Source organism: Kogia breviceps, chromosome 8, assembly GCF_026419965.1.
Source record: "Kogia breviceps isolate mKogBre1 chromosome 8, mKogBre1 haplotype 1, whole genome shotgun sequence".
In the NCBI taxonomy this organism is placed as follows: domain Eukaryota; kingdom Metazoa; phylum Chordata; class Mammalia; order Artiodactyla; family Physeteridae; genus Kogia; species Kogia breviceps.
In genome coordinates, this window is record NC_081317.1 from 108,913,050 (window position 1) to 108,931,280 (window position 18,231).

Here is an 18,231-nt window from a genome sequence, read left to right on the forward strand (position 1 = left end):
CTATTTACAATAGCCAGGACATGGAAGCAACCTAAGTGTCCATCAACAGATGAATGGATAAGGAAGATGTGGCACATATATACAATGGAATATTACTCAGCCATAAAAAGAAATGAAACTGAGTTATTTGTAATGAGGTGGATAGACCTGGAATCTGTCATACAGAGTGAAGTAAGTCAGAAGGATAAAAACAAATACCGTATGCTAACACATATATATGGAATCTAAAAAAAAAAAAAAAAAAAAAAAAAAGTCATGAAGAGATTAGTGGTAGGACGGGAATAAAACACAGACCTACTAGAGCATGGCCTTGAGGATATGGGGAGGGGGAAGGGTAAGCTGTGACGATGTGAGAGAGTGGCAGGGACATATACACACTACCAAATGTAAATTAGATAGCTAGTGGGAAGCTGCAGCATAGCACAGGGAGATCAGCTCTGTGCTGTGTGACCACCTAGAGGGGTGGGATAGGGAGGGTGGGAGGGAGGGTGACAAAAGAGGGAAGAGTTATGGGAACATATGTATATGGATAACTGATTCACTTTGTTGTAAGAGAGAAACTAACACACTATTGTAAAACAGTTATACTCAAAGATGTTTAAAAAAAAAAAAAATCAGGAATTGTGCCTCCAGCTTTTGTTCTTCTTTCTCATGACTTTTTTTTGGGGGGGGGGCTATTCAGGGTCTTCTCTGGTTCCATACAAATTTGAGAGTTTTTTCTTCTGTGAAAAATGCAGTTGGAATTTTGATAGGGATGGCATTGAATCTGTAGATGCTAAAGTGCTTCTATGATGTGATTAAACCTAAAATGCGATCCAAGAACAGTGTTGGCTGCAGCCTCCTGCAAGATTAGACATGTTTGGCTCAGTTCTACGTTGCCTATCTCCATAATTTAGTTGCAACTTCTGTCAGAACTGTAGTTGGTTATTTTTACCTTATCCTAGGTTTGAAAAAGAGTAAAGTTATTTACCCATAGTTCCACTGCACTGCAGTGAATTTGGGAACATCAGAGCTTTTCTACCTTCTCACAGTATGGCATGAAACAATGAGACAGCATTCAACTTTCCTCATGGCTCTAGGGGAAAAACTGGACTTGGGCCAAAGGAAAGTAGCTCCCTTTCCTCACCAGTTCGCTTGGCTCACATGAATATATGATCATACAGCTTTGGAGGTTTCTTCACTCTCATTTCTGTTGATACTTCACTGTACAGGCAAACCTCATTTTATTGTGCTTTGCAGATATTGCTTTTTTATTTTATTTTTTACAAATTGAAGGTTTGTGGCAGCCCTGTGTCAAGTAAGTCTATCAGTGCCATTTTCCCAGCAGCATTATTTTAAAATTAAGGTCTGTACACTTTTTAAAAAAAATAATGCTATCGCACATTTGTTTGACTACAGTATAAACATAATTTTTATATGCACCGGGAAATGAAAAAATTCATGTGACTTGCTTTATTGTGATAATGTGCTTTATTGTTGTGGTCTGGAACCAAACCAGCAATATCCCCAAGGTATGTCCATAGTTTGGAAAAGCCAACTTCTGCCTTTATAGGACAACGGTGAGGCCCAAAGGCTTCAAGCTCTCCAGGGGTCAAGACGACAAATAGTTTGTTACCATTACTTAAAAAGAAATGGACAATATGCCTCAAGTCCCTTCCCCAGCTCCTGATCGCTGATGCTCACACACGACGTTAAGGTAAGGCAGAAGCCACTTACTGGTGATGGGTTTTGGGGAAGGTTAATTGCTGTACCTTAGTTTCCTCATCCAGCGCCTCGACTGTGGCCCTGTGGGGAGACGCCCCCGAACCAGGAGCGCCCAGCTAAGCCACACCAGATTTCTGACCCACGGAAGCAGTGAGATAATAAACGTTTGCTATTTTAGCCACCAAATTTTGGGCTGATTTGCTACACAGCAATAGATATACTACTTTGCAGAAAGATCAAAAGAAATAAGAAAATCAGGTCCCTCCTCACTATTTTTAATGGTTTTTCAATTACTATTTAATCATATTTAATCAATGAACGCCTAGTTCATTGGGCTTGAGTAGAAATTTTTCTAAATGTCAGTCTCTTCCCCAGATCGGTACAAAGAGTCAGCGGGCTGCATTTCCAAATAACAAAGCCACTACGGGTGGTGTAATTCTAGCACTGACAGCAGGTTCCACCGTTTCTTCTGGGTCTTCTATTCGCCAACCTGGTTTGGTATCCAAATACCTGAACTCTAGGTAGAGTTATTCATAACTGCTCTCTCCTAATACTTGGGAGGGCCAGCTCTAGATTTCTCTGCTCTAACAAATGGTTCTTTGCTTCTTCTGTCTCTGGCTTCTGCCGTGAAGTAGGTGGTAACGACAATTAAAACTGTCATAATTTCTTATTTCCTGCACATCAGTTTATGGACTATTTGCCTCTTTAGTGACCACCTCTCATTGATCCCCTGGGATTAATCAAGCCCTTAATAGAAATCCAACTTGGACAAATCCAAGTCATTCCTGGACGTATCATTGTTGGAACATTTAAGTAAAATAACCATTTTGATTTTTCTTCCTATTTCATACTGCTTTTGCATTTTTCAACATGTTAAGAACTTTAAAAAACTGATTTCTCTCAAGTTTTATTAGGAAGTATGCCTAAAGTGCTGCATATTTACAATTCTCCTACTAAAAACAAAACTAAATTTTCATAACCATGGCATGTCCGTCTCTTGTAATGTGAATCCTCTCCCGCAGTTTATTCTGTAGACACGCCCTAGGCCCCTCGATTGGAATGATCTGCACATCGGGAAACAAGAGACTGGTTGAAGCATTCCTGGGCCCAAGGCTGGCAAAGTTGGAGACGGCAAAAATGAGTTTGCCTTTTTCCTCCTCTAATGAAGAACTGCTTCCCACTGACTTGTCCATTCCAGAGACAGAACTGACAGCTAACTCTCCATGAAACCTGAGGAGGTAGTTCTATAGTGTTACAGTTCTTGGGTCACTAAAGCCCTTTGAGATGGATGCTTTGCTGCTGGCCAGGTTGGACTGACTTCCGACTGGATTTCAACTGGTCTGAAAAGACGGTAAGCGTCTACTTCCACTGCTGGCCAGTTCTAAGACTTGTATGCTACTCCCCACATTTTAATACTTGCAGAGTTGGCATGTGTGTTACAACTGATGCCATCTCAGAGTTGATGTAGATTAGATACCTGTTCTAAGCAATGCTGTTATTTCACACAGGCGTCTGAATTTACTGCTCAGCGTAATGTGGAGAATCCTGATCATCTGTGCGAGAGGCAGTGGTGAGCAGAGGCTGTGAGTAGAGCCTGAGATGCTGGTTCAGGCCCTCCCCCAGAAGGTCAAGGTTGGTGTCAGCGCTCTGTGCTGGTGTTTCTCATACTGACACAGCTCAGATGAAGTTAAGCACTCGTTCGTACAATTTAAGAAATATACTAAACTAAAATTTGCTGTGGTGTTTTCTAAGTTCACTTCTCTATATTTTCATATTTCATGTCAGATACTAAATGGCTGTATAAATTGTAGGTTCAACAGAACACAGCTACTTCTATAAAAAATAAGTTTTATTAACAAAATGAGCTCACATTGTAAAATACAGATAGATGGGTTCATTTTGCTAATTTTGGGGGATCATCTTTCTTACTAGGTACAGCACTGTAGACAATAAAACAAACTCAAAGACTAGTTCCCCTGCCCGAGGCCTGTGAAACCATGAAAAACAGGTCACAAGTCCTCATCTTTTTACCTCTCCTTCCACTGTGAACCTCCTGGAAAGCTGCTGTAGCTCTCAGCCTTCCCCTCGGCTTGCTGCCTCACCTGCCTGGCTACCCGAGAGAGGCAGGACTGGGAAGAAGATGAGCCTGAAGGTTAAAGGGAAAGCTCTTGCCTGAAACAGTGCTAAGAAGCCAGACCGGGAGATTCTGGCCGTAACTCCTGAGAATGTCGCTCAAGCCAGAGAGCAACACCACAGAGACCTGCCAGGCTGCATGGCCTTCCTCCACTGGGTGCTGGGCAGCCTCCGTGAAGGACTGCAGCAGGGTCTCAGGGAAGTGGAGATGGCTTTCGTGTTCCACTCAGAACTTCTGTAGGAATTTGAGGACAAGGTCCCGCAGCCGGACCCTGAGCATCTCGTCATTGTCACAGATGATATGGGTCGAATCTTCCTCGATCTGGATGAGCGTCTCAGCTTCCTGTAGCAGGACGATGTGGCCCTTGGCTGTGTCTTCCACCTTAATATCGCTGAAGCCATGCTGCTCCAAAAGAAAAGGGACAGGAGGATGGTGGGTGCTCTGAAAAGCCGGAGGATATTTCAGCAACTGAGAGTTCTAAAATCACACTTCCTAGAATTGGCTAAACTGCACATCCTAGAAACTGGCATTTTGGACACTCAGTACGATTCTACAGACTAATCACAGGACCTACCTACAGCAACAGAATTCAAACTGAAGCCCCTAAACGTGCAAAATCTCATGCAAAACACAGCAGAATTCCTGCAACCTGCTTAAGCTTTTATCTGAGGGGCACGTCTAAGCACCCGAGTTCAAGAGCCTGGGACGCCAGGCTGTTCCACACCAGCCTCCATACCACGCCTGTGGTCCCTGGTAAAATTCCATCCTGTCCCAGGAAAATGCCATTCTTCACAGCAAGATACCACTGACCTTTTGCTGTGGCAAATCCCTCCCAAGGGAGAAGGCAGATAAGGCAGAATATCAAATACTTCTCCAGGGCCACCTCCAATGCTAACTCAGAATTCTCTGACACATCAGATGTCAGGTTGAGAGAGAAGAAAAGAAGTGGAAAGAGGACTAATTTGCCTAAAAAGGACACAGGCTAGGTAATGAACGTGACCTAGGGAGATTCTCCACACTTGGCTCTGGAAATCTCACGTGTAGTTTGGGGCGGCCACGGGTATTTCTCCTGCAGAGGAGGTGGGGCAGAAATGGTTGGGGGAGTAGCTAGGGTCGGGGCCTGGGGGTCAACTCCCGGCTGCCCAGGCAGAGCTAAACAAGGTCTTTCTGGGAAAGCAAGTGCTTTCAAGATTTTAAGAAATGAGTCAAGTGTGAGTCCTGTCAGCAGGGCCGGGAGGAAGCTGGTACTGGTGTGATCATGGCACATGGGGCTCCCGGGGGTAATTCCCACGGGGTGTCCCCATGTCACTCGGGGCCAGGAGAGCCACACAACTCGGGGAAAGCCCTACCTTCAGGGAAAATTAAACGACTACTGAAGAAAACAATTCCCAATAAAGAGAAAGCTTTTAAGATTTGAAAGAACTCAGTGAGTTATTTAGTTTGGACAAAAGGCAGTAACTAGTTTAACAGAAGAAAGTCTCTTTTCCTGTAATGATCTACTATAGTTGCAGTTCTTCTTGCAAGAAGCAACACGAATAATATTATCTTTAGCCAATTCCTCTTCTTTTCTATCAAGGATTCTGTAATTCTGATGCCAAAACAGGGATCTCTGAAGTCCCGTGACTAAAGCCAGAATTACAAAGTCTCTTGAGGTTAAAGTTTTTTCTTTTTACTTGTAGTCATGAAATCTGTGCCTTGCGGGGAGCAGCCAGCAGGGACAAGGGCCGGATGGCCGCTGAGCCAGTGCAGGGACCACCGTCCTCCACAATGACTGCCTGCTTCTCTCTCCTCCCACCCGGTCTGGGAATTGCTGGCTCTGCTTCCTGAGTGCCTGGGGATCTGGCATCAGTGACCCCTGTGCCCCCGAGTCTCGCATCTCCTCTGACCTGGCCACGCTAGCTCTGACAGCAAGGGGTCTTCTCGTAGGAAAGTGGAGCTCTAGAGGGGGCAGACCCTTCTTTCTCCTGGCCGTCCCCCTGCCCCATCTGTCACAGCTACGTCCTCGAAGAAGGCAAGGCCCCTCCTCGGTCTGGCTCCCGTGAGAAGTGGGGGTGGGGGCAGCCTGGTCCTGGGGGTAAGGGGGGCCCCGCTCTCCTCTAAGTCTCCGCGGCTCTCGCCTGGTTCTGTCCCCGCCACGACCGAGGAGCAAGCAGCAAGCAGATGCTGCAGGGCCAGCAGCGCAGACAGTGGAGACAGCGACAGCAGCAGCACACGCTCCCGGGAGCGGGGCCGCCGCGGGCAGAGGACGGCGGTGCCTCCGAGGGCGCGACCCACCCGCTCACCTTCTCCAGTGTCTGCACGAACTGCTCCACGGGGATGGAGCCGCTCAGCAGAGGCTTCAAAACCTTGCAGTCTGGAATGTCGTCACTGGCCCGCTTTCTCTTCTTGCCGCCTGTGGGCTGGGCGGGCCTGGGAGGAGGCTGGGCGGGAGGAAAACAGGGATCTCGTCAAGAAGTCACCCGGGAGCCCAAGTGAAGCTACCTGGCCCGCGGGTCCCGCTTCCTGGAAGGGCCCTGGGCCTGCGTTCAGGGTCACCGTTAGCTGGGGCTCCAGCTGGATTTCCCCATAATGCACACAAGCTAAAGCCAACTATCCACAGAGAATCAACACCTTATTCGGCAAAGATCTCTTCCTTTTATCAAAATCTATTCTTAATTTTCAGTGGACTGAATTCAGTGCTGTCTGCATAAGGTCTTCATAGCCCGTGTCGGTTATGAAGGGGCAGCAGCCCTGAGAACACTGGCTGTGGGGTGAGACTGACTGGCTACAGTCCTTCCGTCACGAAAACGAAGGGCAGAGAGACTGCTTCTAAGACAGTGACTGATAGTAAAGGGAACTTTGTGAGGATTAAATAAGACGACGGCCGGTACGGCCCTGGCCCGGGGTCCAGCGCACTTCAAGTGGCCGCTATGGGCACGCGATACAGAGGAACAAGAGTGACACAGTCCAACCCCGAAGGGGGATTTTCTCAGGGCGGTGAAGACAAGGGCCCAAACAGCCGCCCCCAAGGCGCACACGTGCCATGGAGTGAGGAGCGAGGCGCCGGGGGGAGGGCCCCCACCTGCACGGGGTTCTTCCCGCAGGTCCGCTGTATTTCAGGGCCCTCGCCCCACCCCCGGCAATACCTGGAGAACGTGCTTGTTATCTTTAGTGTGCAGCACGGCCGAGACGGTTGCCAAGGAAACGCCAGGCTTGATCTCCATGGGTACCAGCGAGTCCGCGAGCTGGGAGCAAACAGGGGTTTCAGTCAGGCTCCCTGTAAACTGGGGGGACGCGGGTGCTGCCACCGTGCTGTGCAGAGGCAGGGGCTAAAAGGCCACGCTGGGTGGCAGTGCCCCCCCCCCCCCCCGCATGGCTCAGGATTGGATGGTGATGCCCGGGGTCAGGGTCACCCTGGCCAGCAGGCCCGCAGCACCATGTGCCCCTGCCAGTCTGGTGGAATGGTACCAGACGTCAAATGTCAAAACAGCCTTTAGTAAACCCCATTATTCGTTTTCTTTTTATTTACATCACTGCAGTCTAAAATGACCAAATAACCTTAAGAAGTAAAAAACTTATAATCAAAAATACATCTCACACACACACGTATGATCAACTGTGATGAAGAAAGGAGGTGGGAGAAGAGCAGACAGAGGAAAAGGGGGTGGTGGCAGCGGGTAAACGGGCTGAGAAGAGGAAGAGAACTAGCCGACCCAGTGCTCTGAGGTACAATGTCTTTTGCGCTGACTCCAGAGTCACCCAGCACAGGCGTGTGCCACCACATGCTGGGACCTGGGTGCTGCCCCCTCTGCTGCCCCTTTCATCAGTCAGCTGCCACACCATGAAATGCCAACACCCCGCCAAGAGCTCACTGTGTGACCTGGCACAACCTCTATCCAGCTTGCAGGTCTCCTAACACTCTTGTGTACACACACACACACACACACACACACACACACACACACGGTTTCTCCTTACTCAAAACATACACCGAGTGCCGACTTCCCATGCCAGCCTCTGCCTCATCCTCGTCACCTCTCCAGGGGACTAGTGACAGGCAGGAAGGGTAGGGACAGCAGCATTTGGACTGAGTGAGCTGTCTAATTCCTGGGAATCTGACTTATCCCAAAGGTGAAGTACACAGCTTTTACCTGTGGGCCATCTCTTTCTCTAACACCAGAGTCTGATGTGTACCCCGTTCTCTTCTGCAACTTCAGAGTCCCCTGACCCAGCCACCAGCAGTGACGTGTGATCTTATGAGAGGCCCTAACACTCAAGTTTAGTTGACTACTGTTCTTAAATGCATGCAGACCTCAACCTATCCAAGCCTCCTTTATAAAAAAAACCAAATATGCAAGATGCCATTTATGTAAACATGAAGATCAGTATCAAATGGGCAGAGGAAGCAGGTGAGGATATTTGAAATGACTGGCAAACGGATGTGAGGACTATTTCATGAACCAAAAAACGGGGGGTTGGGGGGTGGCCAAGATGGCAGAGTAGGAAGACAGACCCTGAGCTCACCTCCTCCATGGGCACTCCACAATTACAACTGTAGATATAGCAACCATAGATGAGAATGATCAGAAGACTAGCAGAAAATAATCTTCCACAACTAAAGATATGAAGGAGTCACAATGAGAAGGAGTGGGGCAGAGACACGGTAGAGTCAAGACCCACACACTTGGGTAGGTGACCTGGCAGCCCCACCTACCAGTGTTCCTGTGGTAGTCAGCTCTACCACAGTGGAAGGGCCCAAGTAGCCCTCAAAGGGGGTGACCCTAGAGCATATATCTGGCGACCAGAGGGGTGTGTGCTGCTGGGCCCCATAGGACGTCTCCTACAAAAGTCCAGTTCTCCAAGATTGGGAAATGCAACCAACCTACCTAACACACAGAAAGAAAAACAGAATTAGGCAAAATGAGGAGACTGAGGAATATGTTACAAACAAAGGAATAAGATAAAACCCCAGAAGAACTGAGCAAAGGGGAGACAGGCAGTGGACCTGCTAAGTTCAAGGTAATGATCATAAAGATGCTCAATGAACTTGGGAGAAGAATGGATGAACACAGTGAGGCGTTAGAAGTTTTTAACAAAGCATTAGAAAATATAAAGAACCAGAGCTGAAGAACACAGTAACTGAAACAAAATACACTGGAAGGAATCAAGAGTAGATTAGTTGACACAAAGGAACAGATCAGCACACTAGAAGACAGAGTAGTAGAAATCACCCAAGCTAAACAGAAAAAAGAAAACCGTTTAAGAGACTTCTGGGACAATACCAAGTGCACTAACATTTACGTAATAGGGAACTTAAAAGGAGAATAGAGAAAGGGGCAGAGAACTGTTTGAAGAGATAATAACTGAAAACTTCCTTAACCTGGGAAATGAAACAGACATGCAGGCCCAGAGAGTCCCAAATAAGATGAACCCAAAGAGGTCCACACCAAGACATACTGTAATTGAAATGGCAAAAATTAAAGATGAAGAATCTTACAAGCAGCAAGGGAAAAGCAACTAGTTACATACAAAGGAACTCCCATAAGACTATTAGCTAACTTTTCCAAAAGTACTACAAAAGCAACCAGAAAATAATTAAGAAAATGGCAGTAAGTACATACCTATAAAATAATGATTTTAAATGTAAATGGGCTGAATTTGCCACTCAAAAGACTAAGAGTACTGAATGGATTAAAAAAATAACGCCCATCTACATATGGCCTACAAGAGACTCATTTCAGAAATAAGGACAGACACAGACTGAAGGTGAAGGGATGGAAAGAGATATTCTATGAAAAGAAAAACTATACTCAGACAAAATAGACTTTAAAACAAAGACTGTAATAAAAGAAGGGCATTACATAACGATAAACAGGTCAGTCCAGCAAGAAGATGTAACATAAATGTATATGCACCTAACACAGAACCACCAAGATCTATAAAGCAAACATTAATGGACTTAAAGGGAGAAACCAAAAGCAATACAATAATATTAAGAGACTTTTAACACCCCACTCACATCATTGAACAGATCATGTTGACATAAAATCAATAATACATTAGACCAAATGATATATATATAAATAAAACATTCCAGCCAAAAGCAGCAGAACATACATTCTTTTCAAGTGCACATGGAACATTCTCCATGATAGATCACATGCTAGGCCACTAAACAAGTCTCAGTAGATTTAAGAAGACTGAAATCATACCAAGCATCTTTTCCAACCACACTATGAAACTAGAAATCAACTATATGAAAAAAACTTCAAAAAACACAAAACACAGGGAGGCTAAGCAATATGCTCCTCAACAACCAGTGCGTCAATGAAGAAACCAAAGAATTTCAAAAATACCTGGAGACAAAAAAAAAAATGTAAACACGATTCAAAATCTATGGGAAGCAGCAAAGGCAGTTCTAAGAGGGAAGCTTATTACAGTGAAACAAGCCTACCTCAGGAAACAAGAAAAATCTCAAACAAGCTAATCTTATCCCTACAGGAACTAGAAAAAGAAAAAACAAAACCCAAAGTTAGCAGAAGAAATTCTAAAGCAATGAAACTAAGAGCTCCTTCTTTGAAAAGAAAAGCAAAATTGATATACCTTTTGTCAGAATCATCAAGAAAAGAGAGAGAGGGACCAAACAAATAAAACCAGAAATGAAAGAGGGGAAGTTAAAACTGACACGACAGAAACACAAAGGATCATAAGAGATTACTATGAACAATTACAGGCCAATAAAATGGATAAACTGCTAGAAATGTACAATCTCCTAACACTAAATCAGGAAGAAATAGAAAATATGAACAGACCGATTACCAGTAATGAAACTGAATCAGTAATAACAAACAAAAGTCCAGAACCAGCTGGCTTCGCTGGTGACTTCTACCAAAAATTTAAATCAGAGTTAACACTTATTCTTCTCAAACCATTCCAAAAAACTGAAGAGGAAGGAATGCCTCCAAACTCATTCTACAAGGCCAGCATCACCCTGATACCCAAACCAGACAAAGACAGCACACAAAAAAGAAAATCTCAGGCCAATATCACTGATGATCATAGATGAAAAAAGTCTCAACAAAATATTAGCAAACCAAATTCAACAATACATTAAAAGGATCATATACCACGATCAAGTGGGATTTAGCCCAGGGATGCAAGAATGGTTAAATATTCACGAAACAGTCAACATGATACACCACATTAACAAGCAGAAGAATAAAAATCACATGATCATCTTAACAGACTCAGAAAAAGCTTCTGACCAAATTCAACATCCAATCATGATAAAAACTCTTAAGAAAGTGGGTGTAGAGGGAACATACTAAATATAGGGCACATATATGTGCCATATATGACAAGCACACAGCTAACATCATACTCAGTGGTGAAAAGCTGAAAGCATTTCCTCTAGGATAAGGAACAATACAAGGATGCCCACTCTTGACACTGTTATTCAACATATTACTGGAAGTCCTAGCCACAGCAATCAGAAAAGAAAAAAAAAATAAAAGGAATCCAAATTGGAAAGGAAGAAGTAAAACTGTCACCGTTGGCAGATGACATGATACTATATATAGAAAATCTTAAAGACACAACCAAACTATTAGAACTAATAAATGAATTCAGTAACGTTGCAGGATACAAAATCACTATACAGAAATCTGCTGCATTTCCATACACTATCAACAAACTATCTGAAAGAGGAATTAGGAAAACAATCTCATTTACAACTGCATCAAAAAGAATAAAACACCATGGAATAAATCTAACCAAGGAGGTAAAAGACCTATACTTGGAAAATTCTAAGACACTGATGAAAGAAACTGATGACAACAGAAACAAATGGAAAGATATACTGTGCTCATGGATTGGAAGAATATTGTTAAAATAACCATACTGCCCAAGGCAATCTATAGATTCAATGCAAACTCTATAAAAATACCAATGGCATTTTTTACAGAACTAGAACAAATAATTCTAAAATTTATATGGAAACACAAAAAACACCAAATAGCCAAAAGAATCTTGAGAAAGAAGAACAAAGCCCAAGGTATCACACTTCCTGAGTTTCAACTATACTACAAAGCTACAGTAATTAAAACAAAATGGCACTGGCACAAAAACAGACATATAGGTTAATGGAACAAAATAGAGAGCCCAGAAATAAACACATGCTTATATGGTCATTTAATCTATGATAAAGGAGGCAAGAATATACAATGGGGAAAAGACAGCCTCTTCAATAAATGTTATTGGGAAAACTGAACAACCACATGCAAAAGTCTCATGTCTCATACCATATAAAAAATAAACTCAAAATAGATTAAAGACTTAAATCTAAGACCTTAAACCACAAAACTCCTAGAAGAAAACATAGGCAATATGCTCTTTGATGGCAGTCTTTTATCAATTTTTTGGACTGTCTCCTCAGACAAAGGATTCAAAAGCAAAAATAAACAAATGTAACAACATCAAACAAAAAGCTTTTGCACAGTGAAGGATATTATCAACAATACAAAAAGGCTGCCTACTGAATGGGAGAAGATATTTGTAAACAATATATCAGATAGGGTTAATACCCCAAATATACAAAGAACTCATATAATTCAACATTAAAAAACCCCAAACAACCTGACTGAAAAATTGGCAGAAGACCTGAATAGGCATTTTCCCAAAGAAGACATACAGATAGCCAACAGACACATGAAAAGATGCTCAACATCACTAATCATCAGGCAAGTGGAAATTGAAACCATAATGAGGTATCACCTCATACCTGTCAGAACAGCTACTATCAAAAACACAACAATTAACCAGTGTTGGCAAGCATGTAGAGAAAAGGGAACACTTGTGCACTATTGGTGGGATTGTAAATTAGTGTAGCTGCTATGGAAAACAGTGTGGAGGTTCCTCGAAAAATTAAAAATAGAACTACCATATGATCCAGCAATTCCACTTCTGGGTATTTACCCAAAGAAAACAAAACACTAATTTGAAAAGATACATGCACCCCTATGTTCACTGTAGCAGTATTTACAATAGCCAAGATATGGAAGCAACCTAAGTGTCCACTGACAGATGAATGGATAAAGAAGATGTGGTGTGTATATGTACGTGTGTGTGTGAGGGGATGAGTGAAATAGGTAAGAGAGATTGATTCACAGGGATGAAATGTACATTACAGGAAATATAGTCAGGAATATTATAATAAATTCATATGGTAACAGATGGTAACTAGACTTAGTGTGGTGATCATTTTGTAACGTATAGAAATATTAAATCACTATGTTGTGCACCAGGAACTAACACAGCAGTAGGTCAATTATACTTCAATTTTTTTTAAAAAAAGAAAGGGATAAAAAGAGAAAACGTATGAAACCAGTGTGAAATGTTCCCACTGAGACGCGTGTGTGCTCTGAGCTCCTGACAATGCCCATCCATAAGTATTCTTTTCCTCCCTACACTGTATTGTTCCCATCAAGGGATCAAAGGTCAGGTCGTCTGGCAGAACTTTAAAGCCAAAGAATTGGCTTGGGAGGTTTGCAGATAGCACTGTGGGAACCAAGCAGGTGAGAGACTCTCCCTGGGCAGCCCCAGGAATAAATTCTATCTCCAAGAAGACTCTCTGAAGTGGCAGCTCTGCCACAAGGGAAGTCTACCTAGAGCCCACAAGACGACTCAGCCAGACACCTCTGGGAAGGGGGATGCATCCACCTGCCACCCCAGAAATAGAATTTTTCTATTAGCGCACGCCCATCAGGACTGACGTCAGCTCTCCCACTTTGCACCTACAGGGACAAAGAGGGAGGATTTACAAGGAAGCTGCAGAGGACACACGTTCCTCTGGGGGAGAAACAAGCATCCATTAGTAGTAGCAAAACCTAAAGAACAGCAGCAGATTTTAACCCCTTCATGTCCCACATGCATTTCCCAGGCAAAACCAAATTATACTTTTAGTTCTATATCTACATTCCACATACAAAGATTTATGTAAAAGAATGTTTCTGAAAGTATTATTTATAGTTTGAAAAAGCAGAAATAATAAATGTCCACCAGTAAAGGAACAGTTAAATTACGATGCATTTATGATAGATCATTATATACCTAAGATGCTTTTGAAATATCTTTAATGACAATATACTGTTACTTTACAAAGATACTATATGAGGTATGAGTCAAACACACAGACACACACAGAGTGAACACACAAAGCAAATACAAAAAAATTGGACAGTAATTACGTCTGGTATTGGGATTAGGACTGATTTTTTTTTGTCTTTATCCTTTTTATCCCCCTTATTTTCCAAGTTTTCTAGAGTGAACAAGCTTATTTTTATTGAAAAATTACGACAGAGTCATAAACATAAAAGCTTAAGAAGCCTGAGGGGCCTTAAAAACAAAAGAAGACCATCCAGAGCACTGCTTCTCAGGTGGTGGCAGAGACCCCTGCGGCTCCTGAGGCTCTTTTGCAGCATCGAGGTCAATATGATTGTCATTAATAATAAGAGGTTTTGCCTTTTCACTCTCATTCTCTCACAAGGGTTCACTAGAATTTTCTAGAGGCTACATGACATGTATATCACAACAGACTGAAAGCAAAAGGGGACAGGAGAATCCAGCCATCTTCAACAGGCAGACATTAAAGAGATTTGCAAACGTAAAACAATGCCCTTCTTCTATCTTTTTTTTCTGGAAACATTTTCCAAAAAAGACCTTTTAGGGACTTCCTTGGCAGCTCAGTAGTTAAGAATCAGCCTGCCAATGCAGGGGACATGGGTTTGGTCCCTGATCTGGGAAGATCCCACATGACGTAGAGCAACTAAGCCTGCGAGCCACAACTACTGAAGCCCACGCATCCAGAGCCCGTGCTTCACAACAAAGAGAAGCCAACTCAATGAGAAGCCCGTGCACCGCAACGAAGAGTACCCCCCAGTCTCCGCCACTATAGAGAAAGCCTGTGTGCAGCAATGAAGACCCAACGCAGCCAAAAATAAATGAAAATTAAAAAAAAATCTTTTAGTTATGTTAACGTCTAATGGGTTTATATTGTTATTTAATAATTCATTAATTATTCATTTAAGAACTAAATATTTTTAAAATGTCTTAGTTTTAATTTCTATTATAGCAAATATCAAGATATAACCCACATACACAAAAGCTTTCTGGGGTTCTAATTTTTTTTTTTTTTTTTTTTTTTTTGCAGTACAAGGGCCTCTCACTGTTGTGGCCTCTCCCGTTGCGGAGCACAGGCTCCAGCTCCAGACGCACAGGCTCAGTGGCCATGGCTCACGGGCCTAGCAGCCCTGCGGCATGTGGGATCTTCCCCGACCGGGGCACGAACCCGTGTCCCCTGCATCGGCAGGTGGACTCTCAACCACTGTGCCACCAGGGAAGCCCTGGGGTTCTAATTTTTAAGAAGTCTTGAGACCAGAAAGTTTGAGGACTGCTGGCTTAGAGTACTGGAATCTAACCCTAAGCCTTCAAGCCCAGCCACTGTAAGTAAGACCGTGGCCAGAAGGTAAATACCAGACAAAAATAACGCAAAGACACTGGGTCAGGGCCTTTCACTTTGAGATGAGCAAAATGCAGAGAAAATGAAAAGCACAATCATAAAAACACATTAAACAACCAAAATAACTAGAAGTGGGGATGGTCAGTGCCACTTCTTTGCTACAAACCACAAAACAAAAAACTTGGCCCCTTTTTGGAGGGGAACTTGCTTTCATCTCTCCCTCCCAACCAAAAAAAAAAAAAAAAAAAAAAAGAGAGAAAAAACAATCCATCATCAACGCAAAACTACTAAAACGAAACAAAAAATTCTAACACAGGCCATATTAACCTGATGGGTTAGGCAACTGCACGTCTAAAGCAAAGAGCAATTATTTCAACGTTCTAGCAGGAGGCTTCAGGAGGACAGCTGGTCAAAAAGAGCTCTGGCCGACCTGCAGGAAGACGGAGGTGGTCCCCCAGAGACCGGCAGTGACACACAGGTGGGCGTGGGGCAGGTCTCAGGGTCAAGGCTGCCGGTCTACTCCCACTGGACTTGAGGGAGGAGCTTCACGAAAGACAGAATTGCATGCTGTGCACTCCCCAAAGCCAATCCCTTCCTTCTCTGGCTCAGTGTCAGAAGGCATAAAAGAGGTAGATTTATCTTTTATTTTGGTAATTTAAAATGGGAACAGACAAGCTTAACGTGGACTGTTCAATCACAGTGAGGATGAACTTGGGCATGGGAAATGCCAGAAGCTTATTAGTAAGACTGTTTCTTTGTAGAGGGCTAGTAATTTTGTTTTTGTCTTTAAAAACTCAACATTCTCCCTTCTTTTTGCCTTTTGTATTGAAAACTGGCACATATGAAATAGGTCTCTTACACCAGCGGTCCTCAAATTTTAGCAAGCATCGGCTCACGGGGAGGGCTGGCTGAAACCCAGACTGCTGGACCTCACCCTGGAGGGTCGATTCAGCAGGTCTGAGGTGGGGCTGGAGAACCTGCACTTCTAACGAGTCCCCAGGGCTGCGGCTGGTGACGGATTACACGGAGCCCCGCACTGCGATCCCCACAGGAAGGCCATGGGCTGGGTGCCCCATCGCCACAGCAGCACAGATCAACTGGGGGCTCTACTCTCACTTACAGGGCAAAATCTGTGACATATGTTAGGAATGACCGTTGGGACACAAAGGGCACATACTGGTGATCACCTAGGTTTCCTCAGGGATGGAAAAGATCAGGTCTAATTGAGTAAGTGTACCTATCTCATAAGATGGGTGAGACGGTCCATGGAAAGTGCTGAGAACAGATCCTGGCCCATAGTGACAGCTCAATAAACATTATTTGCATTACAATTAAATGGGGGAGCCAAAGGGCTGGGCCAATGAAATATGGAGAAAGGATAACCTGGAATTCAGAGCTGAAAGAACTTTCTTCATTCTCTTGGGTCTCGGTAGGATGTGGCCTCAAAGGGAAGAGCAGAGGAGAGGCCAGCTCCGTGCTCACTGTCAGGTGTACTAAGGTCCCGAGGAAACTACTGGCACGGGTAGCCCTGGCCACCTCTCTTGTGAAGGAGCTGTTATCAGAGAGAAATGCAAATCAGCTGCTGAGCCGAGATACCAGGGTGTGAGCTGCTGCTCTCACAAGCTCCAACGAAAAATGGCTATTTTCCTTTTAAAGAACTAGCAGGCCACAAACATCCCAATGACACTCAAAGCAGTCAACCTGAGGAACCATACATTATTTCTCCACCGGTTTGTTGCTTACCAATAAGCGATAAACTGCCCCTTAAAAAAAAAAAATCACCTTTATAACTTTCCCCACTTCATCTCTCCAGCCTGGGCTTACAGGCAGCTCTTCTGCCCCCTCGATCCGGCCACATGCTGTTTGCTGAGGGGACACGTGCTGTGACGGCTCCCTCCCCAGGAACCAAGAGTGAAATGAAAATGGATGTGAAATGTGAACGACCATCTACTTCTATGTGTCTTAGTGAAAAACACGACCACTTGCTAGTTTTATCTAGCAAACAAGTCTTGCTAGTTTTATCTTGCTGAATCAATTTTATCTAAATTAGTTACGGAAATTTGTTTGGATCTCCTTTGTCTATTGCTCTTTTAAAAAAAATTATTTATTTATTTTTGGCTGCACTGGGTCTTCATTGCTGCGCGTGGGTTTTCTCTAGTTGCGGCGAGCGGGGGCTACTCTTTGTTGCGGTGTGTGGGCTTCTCATTGTGATGGCTTCTCTTGTTGTAGAGCATGGGCTCTAGGCATGTGGGCTTCAGTAGTTGTGGCACGCAGGCTCAGTAGCTGTGGCCCATGGGCTTAGCCGCTCTGCGGCATGTGGGATCTTCCTGGACCAGGGCTCGAACCCATGTTCCCTGCATTGGCAGGTGGATTCTTAACCAATGTGCCACCAGGGAAGCCCCTGTCTATTGCTCTTAATTTAAAAAAGAACAACTCAGGTTAACTGTGCAAAGGACTGAATGTAGTGGACACTGGGTCCCCACTGATGGCACCTGGCCTTGTTCCACCACCAGCCTTTGTTAGGGTCTTGGAAATGGGCAACATTCAGGGGCTTAGCCTTCAAAGTCCAAGATCTGGCTACTCTTCTGAGCTCCAGAGAGAATTGGGGGACACTGCTTTTAAGTTTTCCTACTTGTTTTTCCTGTTTGCTAAAAACATGTTCAAGCATCTCCAGAGGCAACAGGAAGCCAAAAGCAGTGTCCTCAGAGCTCGGCACACCGTCACTGCGGCCGCTGGGCCACACGCTTCCCCCTCCCCACACCTGTCACTCAGGCGCAACCCGCCTCAGCTGTCCCACATGCATGACATGCTTTTTACCTTTTCTCCCTATTAAAACAAGCTCAGGTATCATAGAACTAAAAAATATGTAGACTTCAGTAGAATAAAATCTTTAAGTTAT

General features: G+C 44.0%; 1 protein-coding gene across 5 annotated transcripts in view; it reads right to left on the bottom strand.

The window, feature by feature from the left end:
* Positions 1 to 3,535: 3,535 nt before the first annotated feature.
* The window catches only part of INTS9 (integrator complex subunit 9), a 110,284-nt gene continuing 95,588 nt past the window's right edge, over positions 3,536 to 18,231 (bottom strand). For all 5 annotated transcript variants that reach the window (XM_059071337.2, XM_067039992.1, XM_059071338.2 and 2 more), the window contains 3 exons: positions 6,964 to 7,062; positions 6,121 to 6,258; positions 3,536 to 4,240 (listed from right to left, as the gene is read on the bottom strand). In XM_059071337.2, coding sequence (XP_058927320.1) covers positions 4,064 to 4,240; positions 6,121 to 6,258; positions 6,964 to 7,062 — 414 coding nt within the window. In that variant the 3' untranslated portion in view covers positions 3,536 to 4,063. The remainder of the gene's footprint in view (positions 4,241 to 6,120; positions 6,259 to 6,963; positions 7,063 to 18,231) is intronic.